The 18,850-nt window shown below is 24.3% G+C and overlaps 2 protein-coding genes across 2 annotated transcripts; both read left to right on the forward strand.

The window, feature by feature from the left end:
• Nucleotides 1–1,351: 1,351 nt before the first annotated feature.
• On the forward strand, nt 1,352–1,978 carry LOC127250819 (ras-related protein RABB1c-like). The gene has a single exon (XM_051274245.1). It carries the CDS (start codon nt 1,352–1,354, stop codon nt 1,976–1,978), a length of 627 nt encoding a protein of 208 aa, XP_051130202.1.
• A 9,201-nt stretch (nt 1,979–11,179) lies between these two features.
• Nucleotides 11,180–12,439, forward strand: LOC127251140 (uncharacterized). Its single transcript, XM_051274739.1, has one exon. The coding sequence runs from the start codon at nt 11,298–11,300 to the stop codon at nt 12,174–12,176; it is 879 nt and encodes a 292-aa protein (XP_051130696.1). The 5' UTR covers nt 11,180–11,297; the 3' UTR covers nt 12,177–12,439.
• The last annotated feature ends 6,411 nt before the right edge of the window (nt 12,440–18,850 follow it).

Consider the following 18,850-nt stretch of genomic DNA (forward strand, 5'->3'; position numbering starts at 1 on the left):
ATTACACAAATGTTATTATCTTTATATTACACATACTAATAAGGTTATTTTAGTCATTTTTATTTTATTCCTACGACATCTCAATATAATACTAATATTTTTAAAATTATGTGTAAAAAGCAAATAGATATTTAGTTATGGGACGAAGGGAGTATAATATTTTGGTAATAATATATAAGTTTATAAGATTTTTTTAAAAATATATATATATATGTGGAAAGTAACAAAAAAATAAAACAAATAAATTAATTTGGAAAGAAGCAAAATGATAAAATAAATAAATTAACTTTTGATAAAGATGATACTCATAATAATAATAACAATAACTCTATTATTTATCTATATCTGAGTGGTGGACGATGATGTTTCCTTTCACATCTCAACCTACAATTTAGTTATTTTATTTATTTATTTATTCTAAAGAAACAATAAAAGAATATGGTTAGGGTTGTTGTTCCATTTGATTACTTCTTCTCTGTCCAATTTTTTGCTTATTTGATTGGTCCGAGTTTTAAAAATAAATAAAAAAGTAGAAAAATTTATTTCTTTATAAAGAAAAATTAGAAAAATAATATTTTTATTAAAAAAATAAAAATAGATGACAATTAAATAAATAATAAAAAAAAAGAGATAATTTTATGGTTCAGTTACGGTTAGTCAGTCGACGTTATTTGTTCCATCCATCGAATCAACTCACAAACCTGTCCGAAATCGAACAGAGACTCGCCACGTCGACCAATAATTAATTAATTATTTATTTATTTATTATTATTATTTGGATGGTACGGTGGGGTGGGTCGTAGGTTTCACCTCCCAACCTTTTACTGCCACGAATACCTAATGGATAATAACCACTTTCTTATATCTTAACAACCATCATCACGTCTTCTCTATTCTTTTTCTCATTTATTTTTTAAAGTTTATAAATTTAAAATATATATAATAAATAAAATAATACCCGCTAACGTATATATTTATTACTTCCTCCGTTCAATTTTTATTATCGTAAAGTATATTTGGACGGTGATTGTCTTTATGTTATGAATAAACAAATTTGTCCTTAAGTGTATATAGTCGATATTAAAAGTAATCAATGAATGAGAGATAAAAATGTAAAATTTGTGTTTAAAAAAAAAATATAGGATATTAGTCTGTGGACGGATAAAGTATTTTACATATATAGTTGTCACATATTTTAGATATTTAATTTTTGATTTGATAGATTTAGATTTAAATTTAAATTTATCAAAATATCTTTTAACGATGCCTGTATATAAGTTGTCCGGAAACTAAAAAAATAAAAATTAAAAGTTGCATAGTTTAATTTCGAAAAATTTGATTTAGAGAAAACATGTCTAATTATGCCTACCTCTTCAAGTACATTATCATCGGTGACACGGGTGTCGGAAAATCATGTATGTTATTGCAATTTACGGACAAACGGTTTCAGCCCGTGCATGATTTAACGATTGGTGCTGAATTTGGGAGTAATACGGTGACAATCAACAATAAACCAATAAAGCTACTGATTTGGGACACGGCTGGTCAAGAATTATTCAGGTCTATTACAAGGTTTTATTACAGAGGTGCTGCCGCGGCGCTTTTGGTTTTTGACATCACGAGGAGAAAAACCTTTGACGACTTGACAAGTTGGTTGGAAGATGCGAGAAGAGATGCGAGTCCGTATATGACCATAATGCTGGTAGGAAATAAATCTGATTTGGCCGATAGAAGGGTCGTCAGCGTGGAAGAAGCGGAACAGTTTGCTAAAGAACATGGATTGATATACATCGAGGCTTCTGCCAAGACGGCTCATAATATCGACAAGGCATTCGTAAAGACAACCTCGACCATCTACAAGAAAATTCAGGATGGAATTTTCGACGTTTGTAATGAGACTAACGGGATCACAATTGGATATGGAGAAAGAGATAGTGTTGTTGCTGCTAAGAGACGAGGCTGCTGCCGCTGTAGCTGAACACTTTAAAGTATTAAATTGTTTAGATTTAATTGTTTTGATTTGAATTTATTGAATCTTGCTTATACATAGGCACCTATTCTAATTACGAATATAATATAATTTTTTGAATAATTTGCAATTTCTTTCTCACATTCTATTTTGCTATCGTATCATTACAATGCGCTTAAATAATAGTAACGCCAGATTTTTCATGTAATATACTCCCTCAGTCCCAAAAGAAGTGTGTCTTATTGAGAATTGACACGGGAATTAAAGAATAATAGTATTTAATTGAAAGTGTGTATAAAGTAGAATGTAAATGACTAAAATGCCCTTACTTTTTAAAGAATTTTAAAAAGTACGTTAGAGTAATAATTATGGATAGTATGAAAAAATAAGAATAATTTTATTATAAAGTGGGGACCACGGCTACTAAATAAGGAAACAAAAACAATTGTTTTAAGACGGACGAAAATGGAAAAACAAGACAAATCTTTTGGAACGGAGGGAGTATATATATATATATAGTGGTTTGATGATATGGGATGAATCCGTAGAATTCGGATTTAAATCCCCTAAGCAGCATCTTAATAGACTCCCACAAAACTTAACTTTTCTACTATTTGAATTATGCGTTTCTCTAAAAAAAAAAATATTTTTTTCTCTCACAAAATATTTTATTGTACATTATTTTAATATTCCCTCCATCTTACTTATCATGTCCATCTTTCCATTTTCGTCTATCACACTTATTTTGTCACTTTTCTTTTTTGAAAAAAAAAAATTATACACATTTTAAAAAATTTAATTTATAATTTTTTTAATTTTAATTATACTAATAAGTTATTTTAATTTTAATTTATAATTATTTTTATTATATAATAATTATTTTCACTAATACATTTTTAATTATTTATTAATTATATTCTTCTAAATTTATGTATTTATAAAAACGGACAAAATATTCGAGACGAATGAAATATCAAATTTAAACCAATTTTTTTCAACATCGCCAAAAGAAACACACCTTAAATAACGTTAATTAGGTCACCTCCTCTACTGTGTGACGACGAATTAAAACAAGCATTAATTATAGGCACAGTCGATCACAGCAGCACCCCTCGTGACTGTCTTGTCTTCGTTAATTACAGTATATATATATATAATAATGCCGAACCATAATTAAGTTCAATAAAATGATTTTTAAATATTAATTATTATATTAAAATATAATAAAATAAAATAAAATTCAATCCCATATATGACACGATTTTAAACCAGGTTCGGTCATTCTAGTTTTTAATTTTCTTTTATTTTAAATTTGTTTTGTGTACTTACAATAAAAATAAATTATATTAATTTAAATAATATAATTATAATAAAACAATATTTTTATTATTTATTACAATTTTAAATATTAAATATATAATTATTTTTTAATTTAATTTTATATTTAAATATATAAATACAAAATTTATTTGATAAATCGTGCCAAACCATACGCAACCCGGTTAATGGCCCGGCGCAATTTGCACAAGCCCAAACAAGGTTTGGATTTTCAACAATGTCGGGCCAATCTAATCCGTAAATTTTTCCGGCATAATTTTGAAACCCAATCTTTATTTTTTGGGTCGTGCTCGGATCGATTTTTCGGATCGACTTAATTATTTTTATCAGCTATACAAATATTAGACTTCTATATTATCTTTAATGAAAACATATTAATAATCTACATAATACTCCTTTCGTACCGATCTAAATGGATATGTACGATTTTATAGTAAATTAAAAAATAAACAATATTTTATTATTTAGTGAAAATATTTATTATAATTTTACCATTTTTGCCTATTGTATTTCATATATAAATTAATTGTACAAATAATTATATATTTTTAATTTATGTAAAAATTAAAAATATTTTAATATTAATATATTTACTTTTATTATAATAAAAAATTAATACTTTTAAGTGAAATAAACGAAAATAATATTTTAATTAAAATATATAATAGTATAATATAATTGATTTCAACATAAGATTATACGCTAGTATAATAAAACCATAGCATAAACTGATAACATATAATAAAAATTCATATAATATAGTACAATATTAATATTCTATAAAATTATACATATGTTTATAATGTTAATACTACCTTCATTCCGTAAAAGTAACATTATTTTTTTTTAACGTAATTTTTTTTAATATTATTATTATATTGTTTTATAATAATAAAAAAATATCTCTATTAGATTATGATATAAAAATAAATAATGTTTATATAATTACTAAATTAAAAAATAATATCTTTATTTTGAGACACACAAAAATAAAAAATAATACTATATTTATTGTGGGACAAAAATACTATATTTTTTTTTTGGATGACGTGGGCTGCAGTCGCTACCCGAAAGTGCACACTGAGTAAACCCCGACTGAACCTAATACTTTGCAAACCAGGTTCGACAAAAAAGTCACACTAAAGTCACAAATCCAACATCTACACCACCAGACCATCCCTTACGGGACTATATAATATTATATATTGATTTATGAAGATGGACTCTTAGTTAAGAGATCATAAAATATTGAAACCATATACATGGGCCTATATTATTCTCCCTCCGTCTCAATACAATAGTCTTGTTTACCATTTTTATCCGTTTCAAAATAATAGTCTCATTTTCATAAATAATCATGTCATTATAAAACTATAATTACTTTTTCATTATTATTTCACAATTGCCACTACATTTTACCCTAATACACTCACAATGGCAAAAAAAAAATTTACCTGTATTTTTTATCAACTACTAATATAATATCAATATTTCTTTAATCTCGTACCAAACACAATTCAGACTATAATCCTGGAACGAAAGAAGTATTGTTTATGTTTAAAATAACTTTACATTTAAATTATTATTTGAATAAAAGAATAATTTTTTTAAAAGAAAACAATCCATATATATATACAACATTTGAAAATTCTTAGTATGTTTTATACTAATTATATTTTTCTTTTGTTAGTAAGATTTGTTCTTTTTTTTTAATTTTTTTTTATCAATAATTTTATCTAATTACTAATTGTGATAAATTTAATATATTAATATTTAACTATTATCCATAATTTAATATTTATTTATAATAAATATCACCGTCATTATTATACATTATTTACATTCTTTCAATTCTTTTTAAATTTCTATAAATACATTCACCTACCTTTATACTTTTATTACATTTTAATAAAACTATTTATTTTTTGAATTTTCATGTCAATTCTAAATGTGCTAGGATTACCAATGACTGACGTGTCATTTAATGATTTAAGATCGTGGATTTGTTTTGTTCTCATTAGAAATAAAATTAATACCATTAAATTAATATGATTTTCAATAAAGATGTGTTTGTTTGGAAGTTTGGATTTTAAGTTGGAATTTAAATATAAAAGATTTTGAATTTGAATAGTTGTATGATACTCTTTCCGTCCATTTACAATGTTTACATATTTATATTATGTGATATCCAATTACAAAGTTAATATTTCATTAAATACCCTATTTTTTTCCACAAATACTCTTATTTTACATCACATCATTACTTTTACACAAAAAAGTAAGGGCAAAAATGTCATTACACTACTTTTAACTACTCACTGAAGTAAATGTAAACCTTGTAAATAGACGGAGGGAGTATAATATAAATAGGTGTTGATGTGATGTTTTGAATGCAAAATTGATTTTTAGTATAATATAAAAAATAAAAAATAAATATTTGATTGATATTTTTGGGAAAAAAAATGGGATGAATAACAAACACACCCTAAAAATATATTATTTTATTTAATAAATGATTATATTAAATATTTAAATTTAAATTCAAATCAAAACCAAATAAATTAATTTTAATTTGTGTAGTTATCCTTATGATCTTTGCTTTTTAATCCCATTATATAATAAAATTATTTAGATGTTGACAATAGAAATGACTGTATGATGCATGTAATAATTGAGTTAATTAATAAGAGTCTGCTTGAATGTATATTGGCTTCGATACTGTTATGTTTTGTTTTTGTTTTTAATTATATATATATATATATTTATCAAATTAAATATTTATTTTTATGATTTATAATCTTCTTTCTTAATGCCTGGCCAGTTGTGCACTTGAATAATCAATCTTATCAACTATTATATATATATATTAAATTGTTTATCCAATAAATTATTGCTAACACATTATTTCCATAATAATAATAAATATATATATATATATAAACATCTATATAATATAAATAATATATTATTATATTTTCTCATCAAAATTTGATATTATTTTTTATCTTATAAATATTATTTTACATATCTTAATAAATAATAATATATAAAAAAGCTTCAATATTTCATATTTAAATTATTGGTTTTTTTTCCTCAACGTTTTTTTATTAGATTGATTTTTTGTATGTGGTACGAAAATTTGTATTCCGTTCGTTCAATTACTAAAAAATATTATTTTGGAGTGGAGTTTGTGTGGTGTTTTGTGGTATTTGTGTATTTTTATTATTTTTTGGGATATATTGTGTAATTATATTTTTTTTGAAAAATTATGTATACTTTTATTTTTTGAAAAGTGATATAATTTTATTTTTTTAAAAATAATGTATAATTTTATTTTTTTAAAAGTGAGATATAATTTTATCTTTCGAAAAATGATATATAATTATATAGTTTTTTAAAAATAATGTGTAATTATATATATTTGGGTTATATTGTAAAAATAAAATAAAATTGGGGTATAATTTATAAATATAAAAAGTTATGTAAAATAATATAAAAGAAGAATATATATGGAATATACTTTTTAGAGTGAAAAATTGAAGTTTATGGTTGGAGTAAAATTACTGTAGATCAACTGCATTTTTACTATAGCTACTGCAAAAATGAAGGAATGGGTTGGAGATGGTCTTAATATGTGTGATATAAAGGTAATTGTATTTGTGTGTAATATATTTTAAATTGTAAGAGTATTTGTAATGTTAGGTATATAGTACAATTACTTAAAAAAAAAAGAAATTGATACTTTGTTATGAGACGGAAGATGTATTAAAAATATAAAAATATATTCCGTATTATTGAATATTTGACTTTTTGTAATAAGTGTTAATTTTTATTTTTTTGAATTTTTTTTATATATAATGTAGATAATTGTGTAAAAAAATATAAAATATTATTTTAAAAAAAATCGCAATTAAAAAAAATTGAAGAAACCCATTAAATAATAATAATAATAATAATAATAATAATAATAATGATAATAGAGAGTAGGTGCAGATTGGTTGGTTATATTTACTTTGCACCACTGAGAATCGCCGCATGCTGTCCTCGTCATCATTATTCATTATACTTTTAATTATATATATATATATAAATATTTTCTACTAAGCACAATCATATGTGGTCTAAATAATTCATATAGTTTAAGATATTTTATATCTAATTCAATAAATTTTGTATTAGCGAGTGTAATTATTTACTCCCTCCGTCAACTTATAAAGTTTACATTTATTTTTGGCACGATATTTAAGAAATAATAGTATTTTAATTATAGTGAGTAGTTAAAAGTAATTTAATGACATTTTTGTCGATGTGATGTAAAATAAGGGTATTTGTGGAAAAAAATAAAGTATTTAACGAAATGTTAACTTTATAATTGGACGTCCTAAAATAAAAATATGTAAACATTGTAAATGGACGGAGAAAGTATTATTCAACAATAATTATACTGTATTTAATAATTTAATATTATTATGGTTTTAAAAAGTACTAATATAGTTGAAACGTTTTTAATTTTATTTTATATTTTAATAAATTTATCGATTTTAAATATATTTTATAAATATAAATCAATTTAATTAAATTTTTAAAATTATATAGAATTATTAAAAATTTATTTATTTATGTTAATTATAAATAAATAAAAATATTTGTTTATTTAATTGTATTATATAAAATTTTATTTTTTTTACAAAATAATATCTATATTATATATATATATTTTAAGATATAGAATATTTAAAAATATTTGAACATATATTCTAAATTTTTTTATTCATATATATTAATATTTATTTCAAGCATACCAACAACGCTAGTTGCACATCAAATAATAAAATAATATTGTAATATATTATAATTAATTTATATTTATTTTTTAAATATCGTATCACTAATCAAAATGATCAAATGCATCAACTATTCCGATAGGAGGGATAATATTTTACATAATTCAATTTATTTTGAATAAATCATGACAATATATTTTAAAATTAAATCCAACATTGTTGATATTATAAAAAAAAAATAAAAATTAAAATATGACATACATAGATAGGAAGGAATTAAAAAAAAATAAAAATTATTGGGTATTTAATGCTCTCCACCTAACACCTAAAAGTTGAAATGAATTTCCTAAGTTCAGTTGTTATTATCAAAACGACGACGTAACATTAATGATGTCACACTATCTTTTAGAGCTGGCAAGTTTCTTGCCACACTTCAACGGAATTCTAATTAAAAATATACTCCCTTCCGTCTCATATACCGCGTATGTTACACTGTAGACACGGTATTTTATGAGATGTATAATTAGTAGATAGTTAAGAATGTATCAGTGAAAATAATTATTTTATAATATAAATAATTATAAATTAAGATTAAGATAACTAATTAGTTTACTTAAAATTAAAAAAATTTAAAATGAGATTAAAGTGTGTAATTATTTTCCAAAAAATAAAAGTGACATGGTATGTGGGACGGACAGAAACGGCAACGTGGACATGGTACCTGGGACGGAGGGAGTATTAGTGAAAATAATTAACCTATAATATAAATCATTGTAGATTAAAATTAAAATAATTAATTAATATAATTAAATTTTTAAAAAATTAAATTAGAAAATTTAAAATTAGATTAAAATATTTAATTTTTTTTTTTTTTAAAAAGTGACATGACATGTGGAACAGACATAAATGATGGGACGGAGGAGTGCTATTTTATTTGAAATTTTTGGAAAAATTTTATGTTAATTATAGAAAATAATGAAAACATTGTGGAAACTTGTTTGCGTTAAGTAGTTTTTTATTATTTTAATTATGAAATAAAATATTGTATATTATTGAAAATATTGGTAAATTATTTTTATTGAAATTTGTCTATGAAATACAGTTAAATAGTTCTTTTGGCTTTATTTATTTATTTTCATAATATTTACAATTTTATGTAAAATATTTTATGCTCTATTATAAAAAATATAACATCTAAATATATAATTACTATCTAAAGAAATTAAAATAAATACAAAGTAACAAGTGGGCATCGATCAATTATAGGTCAGAAATTCACCACTTAGGTCATTTTTTACCAAGTACTCCATACTTGTAATTGTATGTTGATTTGATGGATATAAATTTAATAAAAATAAGTAATAATTGTTATTTTTTTATAGTAAAAAATATAAAATATTAATACTTTTTTATTTTAGAAAAAACGATAATATTTTTTATAAAAAATTAAAAAAAATGAATATAATTTGAATGGCAGAAAAATATTATTTCAGTAAATACATATTTTATAATTTCAGGAAATATAAGTTTTTTTTTTTTTTTTTTTATTATAATAATCTATATATTATCAAGTAAAAATATCTTTATTATTGTTATTAATCCATCCCTTTTAAACAAGGAGCAACATTTGTTTTTGGCACGGGTTTTTAGGTGTGTAGTATTAAGTATGATAATTTAAAAATTAGGTGATGTGATGAAAAAATATATATATTTTATTTTTTTATTTGGATGATGTGAGGGGATAAAGTGTAGAGTAAAGATTAAGTATAATTAATTATTTCTTATTTTAGAAATATTGCAGAGTATTTGGGATGTAAAAAAAAATGTTACAAGATGTTTGGGATGTACCCAAAAAAATTAAATATTGCAGAGTGTTTGAGACGGAGGAAATATTAATTTTTTGAGCTTGATTATTTGTTACCTCTAAGTTGACAGTTGAGCCCATTTTAAAGTAAGAGTCTTTTGAGATATGGTACACTTTAGTATTATCATGAACTTATGGGCTCAAACTCCAAATTTATTATTTGTTTATTTTCATAATTCATTTCGGGTGTGTTTGTTTGAAGGATTTTGGTGGATTTTTACTATTAATCCAATTTTTTCCCCCCAAAAATATCAAATCAAACACCTATTTTTTATTTTTTTATATTATACTAAAAATCAATTTTACATTCAAAACATCACATCAAACCCTATTTATATCACATCATACAACTATTCAAATTCAAAATTTTTACTATTCAAATCCCAACTCAAAATCCAAACCCCAAACAAACACACCCTTAGTCTACAAAATCTATGTATTTTTTTTTCTCCACAAAAATTATGGGGTTTAGGATTTTAAGTCATAGTCAACCTTTTATTTATTTATTTTATTTTTCACATTTAATTTATGTTTATTTGTTAATTTTATTTACTATTATTTAATTTTAATGATTTTTATATTATTAAGATTTTGTAAAATAACATATCTAATTATTAAAATAAATTATCAAATTAAAACTCTAATTTAAAAATACAATAATATATTTTTCATCCAATTTATCATTTTTAGTGGTCGATTTACTTTTTTTAACTATCAATATATAGTATATTCTTTTTATATGTTGTAACTTATATATAGATATATATATATTTAACAACTTAATTATCTTTTTACTAAACAAAATAATCCATTTTTATTACTGAATTTCTTTTGTCTCAAATTCCATTATCTGCTATTATTTGTCTGCAATTTTATTTTTTATATCAAATTCATTGTAAAATAATAATACTTTATTCGTTATGTAAGATTATGTCTATTTGATCCGATACGAATTTTAAAAAAAATAATTAAAAATATATATTTTTTCTTTTATGATAAAAAAGTAGAAAAAAATAATATTTTGTACGAATAAGTTTGAATTATAAAAAAAAAAAGAAAAAAACTTAAAATAAATTTAGATCACATAGAAGTAAAAAATAAATAAAGCCCATATTACAATTTAAATAATCCCCAATTAAAAAGCCCATAGCGAAATTATATCAAAGCCCAATTAAAAAGCCTATACTATAAATAATCAAAGCCCAATTAACTCTCGCCAAGAGATTATGATTTTCCATTGTTCGTCGTCTTCGCCACGCCATCGATGCCTGATCTCGTCTCCACTGCAAATTTTCTACCGAATTGAAGGTTTAGTTCATACGATTTACAGAGAGAGTTCACGATGTCGATTCCGATCTCTGTACCGCTGCAATCTCTTTCAGCAGTGAAATCCATGTCGATTTGCGGCGATTCAGTTACCCTAACCCAAAAACTCTCGCATCTATCGATCACTCCTTCTGGTTCAATCCGTTTCAAATCAATGCCGATTCAGATGGGCGGCGGGCCTCGGACGTACCCCGGAGGTGTCTCGAAGTGGCAGTGGAAGAGAATGCAAGCGAAGAAGGCGAAACAGCTGCTGAAAGCTCGTTTGGCTCGAGAGCGCCAAATTTACGAAATGAGGAAACGCGCGGAGCTTAAGGCCGCCGTTTCCGAACTCGAACGCCCTTGGGAAGTCGTCGAGAAGCCACCAAATCTGTTCTCCGTCAGCGCTGATGAGCAATTGAAGGTGCTTGCGGATAGGTTTCAAAAGCCGGGCGGACTCGATTTGTGGTCTGAAAACGACGGCCCCGAGCTGTTTCGGCCTGATAATGGCTTGCCGTCGATGAGGTTTTTCCCCAAAGGCGTTGTTCATAGCGCCAAGCCTTACGGGAAAATTGATACAATTGATGCTACTCCTGATGCAATTGAGCCTTCTGGTTTGGAGGAAGATTCGGTAATTGCAGGGAAAATGGATCTGCAACGAAAGAGGAATCGTAGAAACTCTAGGGCCAGCCATGGCAGCTCAAGTAAGGGAGAAAATGTGAATGGTAATAATCCTGAGTGTAGAAATAGTTTGGCAAGTGTAGCAAAAGAAAAGGTTCGAATTAAAGGCGGTAGGAGAAAGTATTTAGGTGATTTAGAAGGGAAGAATTATGAGATGAAAATGGATTCACAAGTGTTCGACATGAGTTTGCAAAACGATGGGGTTTATGGATTCGAATTGGATGACTTAATTGAGTGATGTTTATGCAAATATGGAGCTGAAGTCGTGGCTTGATCTTCGATAATCTTTGTTAAATGAAGTGTTATGGCCGAAGATACAGATTGTTAATACAAGTTTGTTCAGTTCTTAGCTTGTTCTGTCGAACGGAGATTGGATGATCAGGTATCGTTGGCTATTCTAATGTATTGATCGTTGTTTTGGAAGCCATAGATGTTCATGTTCAACTTTATACCTAAAGCTCACTTTGGAATAATATTTGTGCGGAAAGTGTTTATAATTCAGTGCTTGATCACATTGTTGCTCTATTTTGTGCTAATAAACAACATTATATGTTTGAATCCTAGCTGCGAATCACATTAGTCGTAGCATATGATTAGTGCTCCACTAAATTGCTCGGCGCCCTTAGTCAATTTCAGTGATTATTGAATTCGATGGACTAGAGAAAGATAATATGTAGTTTGAACCTAGAAAGTTGTCTATATCTATTTAGTTTTTATAGTTTAAGTATTTTTATTGCAGAGGTATGAAGAATCATCAAAATATTATAGAGAATGATGTTTTCTGTACATTTTTATTGATATTTTTGTGGCATCGGCAATTTAAGTGATTATTGAATTCAATAGACTAGAGAAAGATAATATGTAGGTTGAACCTAGAAAATTGTCTTTGTCTATTTAGTTTTTATAGTTTTAAGTATTTTTATTTCGAGGTATGAAGAATCTTCAAAGTATTATAGAAAATGATGTTTTCTGTACATTTTTATTGATATTTTTATGGAATCGTCCACTTATGTGATTATTGAATTCGATAGATTAGAGAAAGATAATATGTAGGTTGAACCTAGAAAATTGTCTATATCTAGTTAGTTTTTATAGTTTTAAGTATTTTTATTACAAGGTATGGAGAATCGTTAACATATTATAGAGAATGATGTTTTCTGCATTTTTGTTAGACTTTTATTGTTATGTGTTTATATTGTACATTTTTATTAATATTTTTGTGGAATTGCGTAGAAATAAGGCATTAAGTGAACTCACAAGACTATTGTAATTTTCTAAGTGATGCTTCTAAAAATTTGAAAAATAGAAGCCCAAACTTGGAGTCTTTTATTTTTATGTCTATATATTATATTTTATATTAATATTTTTTTATTTTTTTTGTGGAATTGTGTAGAAATAACATATAATAGGGTGTGTTTATTTGGGAGTTTGGATTTTGGTTTGGAATTTGAATAGGAAAAATTTTGAATTTGAATAGTTGTATAATGTGATACTTTGAATGTAAAATTAATTTTGTTTAGAAAATAAAAAATAGGTGTTTGATTTAATATTTAAAAAAAAAAATTGATGAATGGTAGAAATTCGATCAAGTTTGATATAAGAACAACACACACGACTATTATAATTTTCTTGGTGATGCTTTCTTGAAGCTAAAATATGAAGAAACACTTGAACTAGTATACTACAAATCTGTGGGCAATTTTACAATATAGAAACTCATTTCTTTTTCATCACGTAAGTATTTTGTTCGATAATGGTTAGTCTGCAATCGTCTTAGTGTCTAAATTGTCGCAACAATGATGGCTTAATGTGGAACACGGTCAATCCCCGCATGATGCCCTTCCCTTTCTGTCGGATTCATTCCAAAGTTTGTGTCATGCAATCATGATGATGGCTTTTATTTATGATATTTGTATCGAACTTTGTCTAATTCTTCAGCTTACTGCGGATAATGATCGATAGCGAGAATTCGTAGGGGATCTTACCTATATTTTGCTACCATTAGTGGTACCATGTAGGGCTGCTGCACTTGCTAAAATTTTTGTATATTATAAGTGATCCTGAGTTTGACAAAATTTGATCTTAATGATTCTCCATTATATGGAGTGGCATATCCATTGTTTTACAGCTTGCAATTATGCAATTATTTCTTGGATTAGTGGGGGACTAATATTTAATCTGGTTATGGATCTTCTGTGTCGAGCAATGTGTCGTAATTTCTTTAGTTTGGAGATACTTTTTGATTAATTTCTGCAGATTAGCTTTTCTGTGAAGCTCTTTACTTATATAGATTTGCTGTATTAATATATTTTTTGCGCCGAAATCTACTGTTGTATTGTGTTACATGTGACTGCTGCGACTATGTTAACATAATTTATGTATTGTCTGTCTCTATATGTCTCTATATGTGGCTGACTTTGTAATAATTACTTTGGTTGTGTTCTTTCGAGGGTTTTACGACATATTTTTACTATTAAGATTTTTTTTTTCTTTCAAAAATAGCATATCAAATACTACCTCCGTCCGGCTCTAAGGTCTCATTTACTTTTTGTGTATTGATTATTATATCAAAACGTAGAGCAAATTAAGAAAAAATTGTAAAATTATTTCCATTAGTGTCTTATAAATACTAATAGAATGACATTTGTAAAAAAAATAAAAAAAATAATACAAATATAGAGATATTTTTAATATTAAGTACAATGATACAAAATGTAAATGTGACCTTGGAGGCTGATGGAGGGAGTAATTATTATTATTTTTTTAATATTATACTATAAATTTATTTTATATTAAAAATATTATATCAACCTCTGTTTATATCACATCAAACCAATTTTTTACTATTCAATTTTTACTATTCAAAAATTCAAATTCAAAAACGAAAACTCACAAACAAATTCGTCATCAATTCTATCGGTTGACTTCATAATAAATAAATAATGTATTTATATTATGTTAATAATTCGTTGAATTTTATTTCATTATATCTCAATATTGTAACGTCATTGTTTAACTCATATAAAATGTGTAATAATATTCTCTCTGTCCTACCTTATTCGGTTGTCTCATTTTATTTGTTTTGTTTTTTAGAAAAATAATTTAATCATATTTTAAATTTATAATCAATCATTTTTTTTTATTTTAATTAAATTAATTAATTATCTTAAATTATCGTATTTATGGCATAACAAGTGGGATGAAGAGAGTAGATTATGGGCAGATCTTCTAAATACAAATCTATTGTGAAAGAATATATGAGTATGTTCTTTTAACAATAAATACACACATTTTATAAAAAATATTAATATTATTGTACATATTCATTATTTTTATTTTTTTAACATAATTTTTTATATTCCACGTTCAAATTATTTAACAAAACAAATATACCATAAAATTTCTAAAGTGAATTCATACCACATAATGTGAAAGGGAAGAACAATTGTTGTTTCTTTTCCGAGTGTTTATTTTCATTTATTTTTACTTTTATTTATTTATTTTTTTAACAGAGAATATGTGATAAAAATGCAGTGGCAATTGCCACATGAAATTGGGTCGAATGTAGAGTTGTTAACGATCCGAGTCGAGCCAAATTTTAAGTATTTGTTAACGTTTACGAACAAGACTCGTGTTTGTTCGTTAAGCTTTCGAGCTCGTTCGTAGTGTTCGAGTTCGGCTCGTTAAAAATTTTTGTTATTTGAACTTGTGTTCGTATTCGCTTCGTTTAGGTTCGTTCGAGCTCGTTTGTCTTATTTTTTAAAAATTTATATATAAATTATAAAGAAAGTTTAAAATTATTTATTTTATTTATATATTTTAAATTAATATTTTATTTATTTATAAATTATAATTTTATATGTATATATAATATTTATAATAAAAATATTATTTAAACGAACGTTCGCGAACAAAGCTCGGGCTCGTTTGTTAACCAAACGAGCCTGTTTATGTGATTCGGCTCGACTCATTAACGTTCGGGAACAAGCTTTAGCCGAACCGAACCGAGTTCAAGAACGGCTCGTTTCGTTTAACACTAGACGAAGGTTAAATTCAATGGTGGGATATAACAGGAGCCATTGCTAACATTGTCGGAGATTCAGTGAATCGGTGCATATTTTATCACATTAATTTATGTCTGAATAAAAACGTGTTAAATGAAAATAAAGTTTAATATAATATAAATATAAATATATATTTAATTTAATATTTTACATATATTTTTTTATATTTTTATACTTCTTCCGTCCAAATTGAAGGTACCAATTTTACCATTTTCATATGTCCAATTTCAAAGTTTTTTTTTATTTTGAAAAAAATAATTCGAATACGAATACTAAAATATCATTAACTTTTACTTACATTATAAATATACTATTATATGTACAATTACTTTATACAGACAAAAATATAAAATCTCTTATACACTTTCGTTAACTAATAAACCCTTATATGATCTCTTGCAGTTTTTTAGAATTATGAATATATTTGCTTGAGTTTATTAAATTGGATTTTTGTATTATTATTTTTATTATTGCTACATGTTAATCTTTCTTTTTATTTTTTTATTTTTTTATTTTTTATTTCTCTAAAATATCACTTTTAATATATATAGGTTTAGTTCATCTAACTATTTTTTTTAAACATGATTTTTAATATATATAATATTTAGTATATTATATTATCTTTTAATAATTAACATAAAAGATTATTTTTTATATTATTGATATGATTTTTTACATTAAAAATTATTTAAATTAAAGTATTAAATAAATAATATATTATTATTTTATTTTTTTACGAAATATTGCATCCAATAGTATTATTTATGTTAATTAATATATATGCAGCATGCTTCTTTGTATTTCTAATCTTATTTTTGCATAATATTATTATCAGTATTAATAGTAATAATATTATTTAAATATTAAATTCAATATTCTTTTATAAAATATAATATTAAATATTCCTTTTTTTAGTATTTTAAAATATTTCAAATTTTCAAACATTTGTATTTAAACTTAACCTTTATATTCATTTTATTTAAAAAATAATTTTACTTTTTAAAATTAGTACAAAGTATGGTAAAATAGTAAACACAAACAGGCACATCCTTAATTTCGACTATTTTGGGATTTGAGATGCAATGAAAGTCAAGGCTGGTAATGATTTAAGAAAATGAATAATAGCCACACATTTATGGTCACGTAGTCACATTTCTGAGTTGCTTAGGGAATGTTTTTTTACTATAATTTTTTTAAATTTTTCTATTTGAAGTATGTCTTTTTCGAAAAAAATATATATATACTATTTTTTATAAAATATCTTATCAAATATTATTTTTATATCGAATCTAAATCAAATTTTTTTAAATTTATATAAAAAAAAAAAACACACCTTTAAATTCTCGTGTTTCGAATATTTTGATTGTGAATTTTGTCCGGGTCAAAACTTTTAGATGTAGATTTTGAACATCAGCATGCGTTATATGTACAAACAACACACATTAGTATTATACATAACATATGTTGTATATAATAAATGTACGTGTTGTTTTTAATAATAACAAGTGTGTTGTATATAAGTATATTATGTGCTAAAATTAACTGTTTTGTGTGTTGTATAAAATTATAGCATTTGTTGTTATTTCATATACAATGTGTTGTCTGTAATAATACTGTGTGTTGTTTGTACTAATTTTTTATGTTGTTAAGACTATAGCATGTGTTGCTATATTTGTATTATATTAACATATACTATGTGTTGTCTGTAGTGTAATATGTTGTGTTGTTGAGACTATAGAATGTGTTTTTTGTTCATGTGTTGTATCTGTATTATATTAACATATACAGTGTGTTGTTTATAGTAATATTATGTGTTGTCTAATAACATACGATGTGTTGTTCAGTACAATACTGAATTTTAAATTCAATACTGTAGCTGTCGCCGTAAGTATATGACTTTGTGTAAATCTCTTTGCGTCTCTGTTTGTATTGTTTGATCATTTTTATTGTTATTTGCTTGTTGTGAGATATTTAATCGAATTTATAATTTACAATATGTAAAATTAATGTAAGAATATTAATGTAAATAAGTACAAATATAATAATATTCGTAATATTTATTAATGTCATATATATATATTAAAAAAGAAAATAAATATTTTATAGTTAAATTATAAAAAAAATAGTAAAAGTATATACTTATCAAGTAAATGGAGTGAGCTACATCAAATTCTTTAATTTCATTTAGTACATACAACAAATTTTGATTTTCAAAATCAATTGTTAATTTTCAATTCATATTATTTAATATTTTAATTATTAGCAAATTTTAATTATAAAATATTTTATCAAGCCCTCAAATTTAAATAAAACAAGCATTAGTTAATAAATTAATTGGCCATTAATTAGTGGGTTATTTCTCCCACTTCAATTTAAATTACTAATTTCGTAATTAGCCACAAAAATCACGTGGGATGGAGTAATAAATTTGTATATTAAACTAGATTATGTCAATTGAATTATAAAAAAAATAAATAATTATTTGTCATCATTGAAACCACACAAATATTTTTTGTTTATATTTCTAGGTAATGGAAAGCATAATCATTACTTCATCTCTCTCCTATACTTTGTCTCTATTTTCTATTTTATTTTTTTCCACATAATTTTTTTTAAAAAAATAAAAAATAAAATTACACTTTAATCATATTTTAAAATTTTAATTTTAATTTTTTTTATAATTTTAATTAAATTATTTAGTTATTTTAATCTTAATTTATAATTATTTTTAGTATATAATAATTATTTTTACTAATATATTTCTTAATTATTTACTAATTATACTTTATCTAAATTCTCGTTCATATTATTTTGGACGGAGAAAGTATATTATTCGCTGCAATAATAA

The sequence above is a fragment of the Andrographis paniculata genome, unplaced genomic scaffold, assembly GCF_009805555.1.
Source record: "Andrographis paniculata isolate CXL003 unplaced genomic scaffold, ASM980555v1 Contig38END, whole genome shotgun sequence".
Taxonomy (NCBI): domain Eukaryota; kingdom Viridiplantae; phylum Streptophyta; class Magnoliopsida; order Lamiales; family Acanthaceae; genus Andrographis; species Andrographis paniculata.

Bases quoted from the DNA above. Each gene is read 5' to 3' on its own strand.
- LOC127251140 (XM_051274739.1), top strand. From the start codon at position 11,298: ATGTCGATTCCGATCTCTGTACCGCTGCAATCTCTTTCAGCAGTGAAA.
- LOC127250819 (XM_051274245.1), top strand. From the start codon at position 1,352: ATGTCTAATTATGCCTACCTCTTCAAGTACATTATCATCGGTGACACG.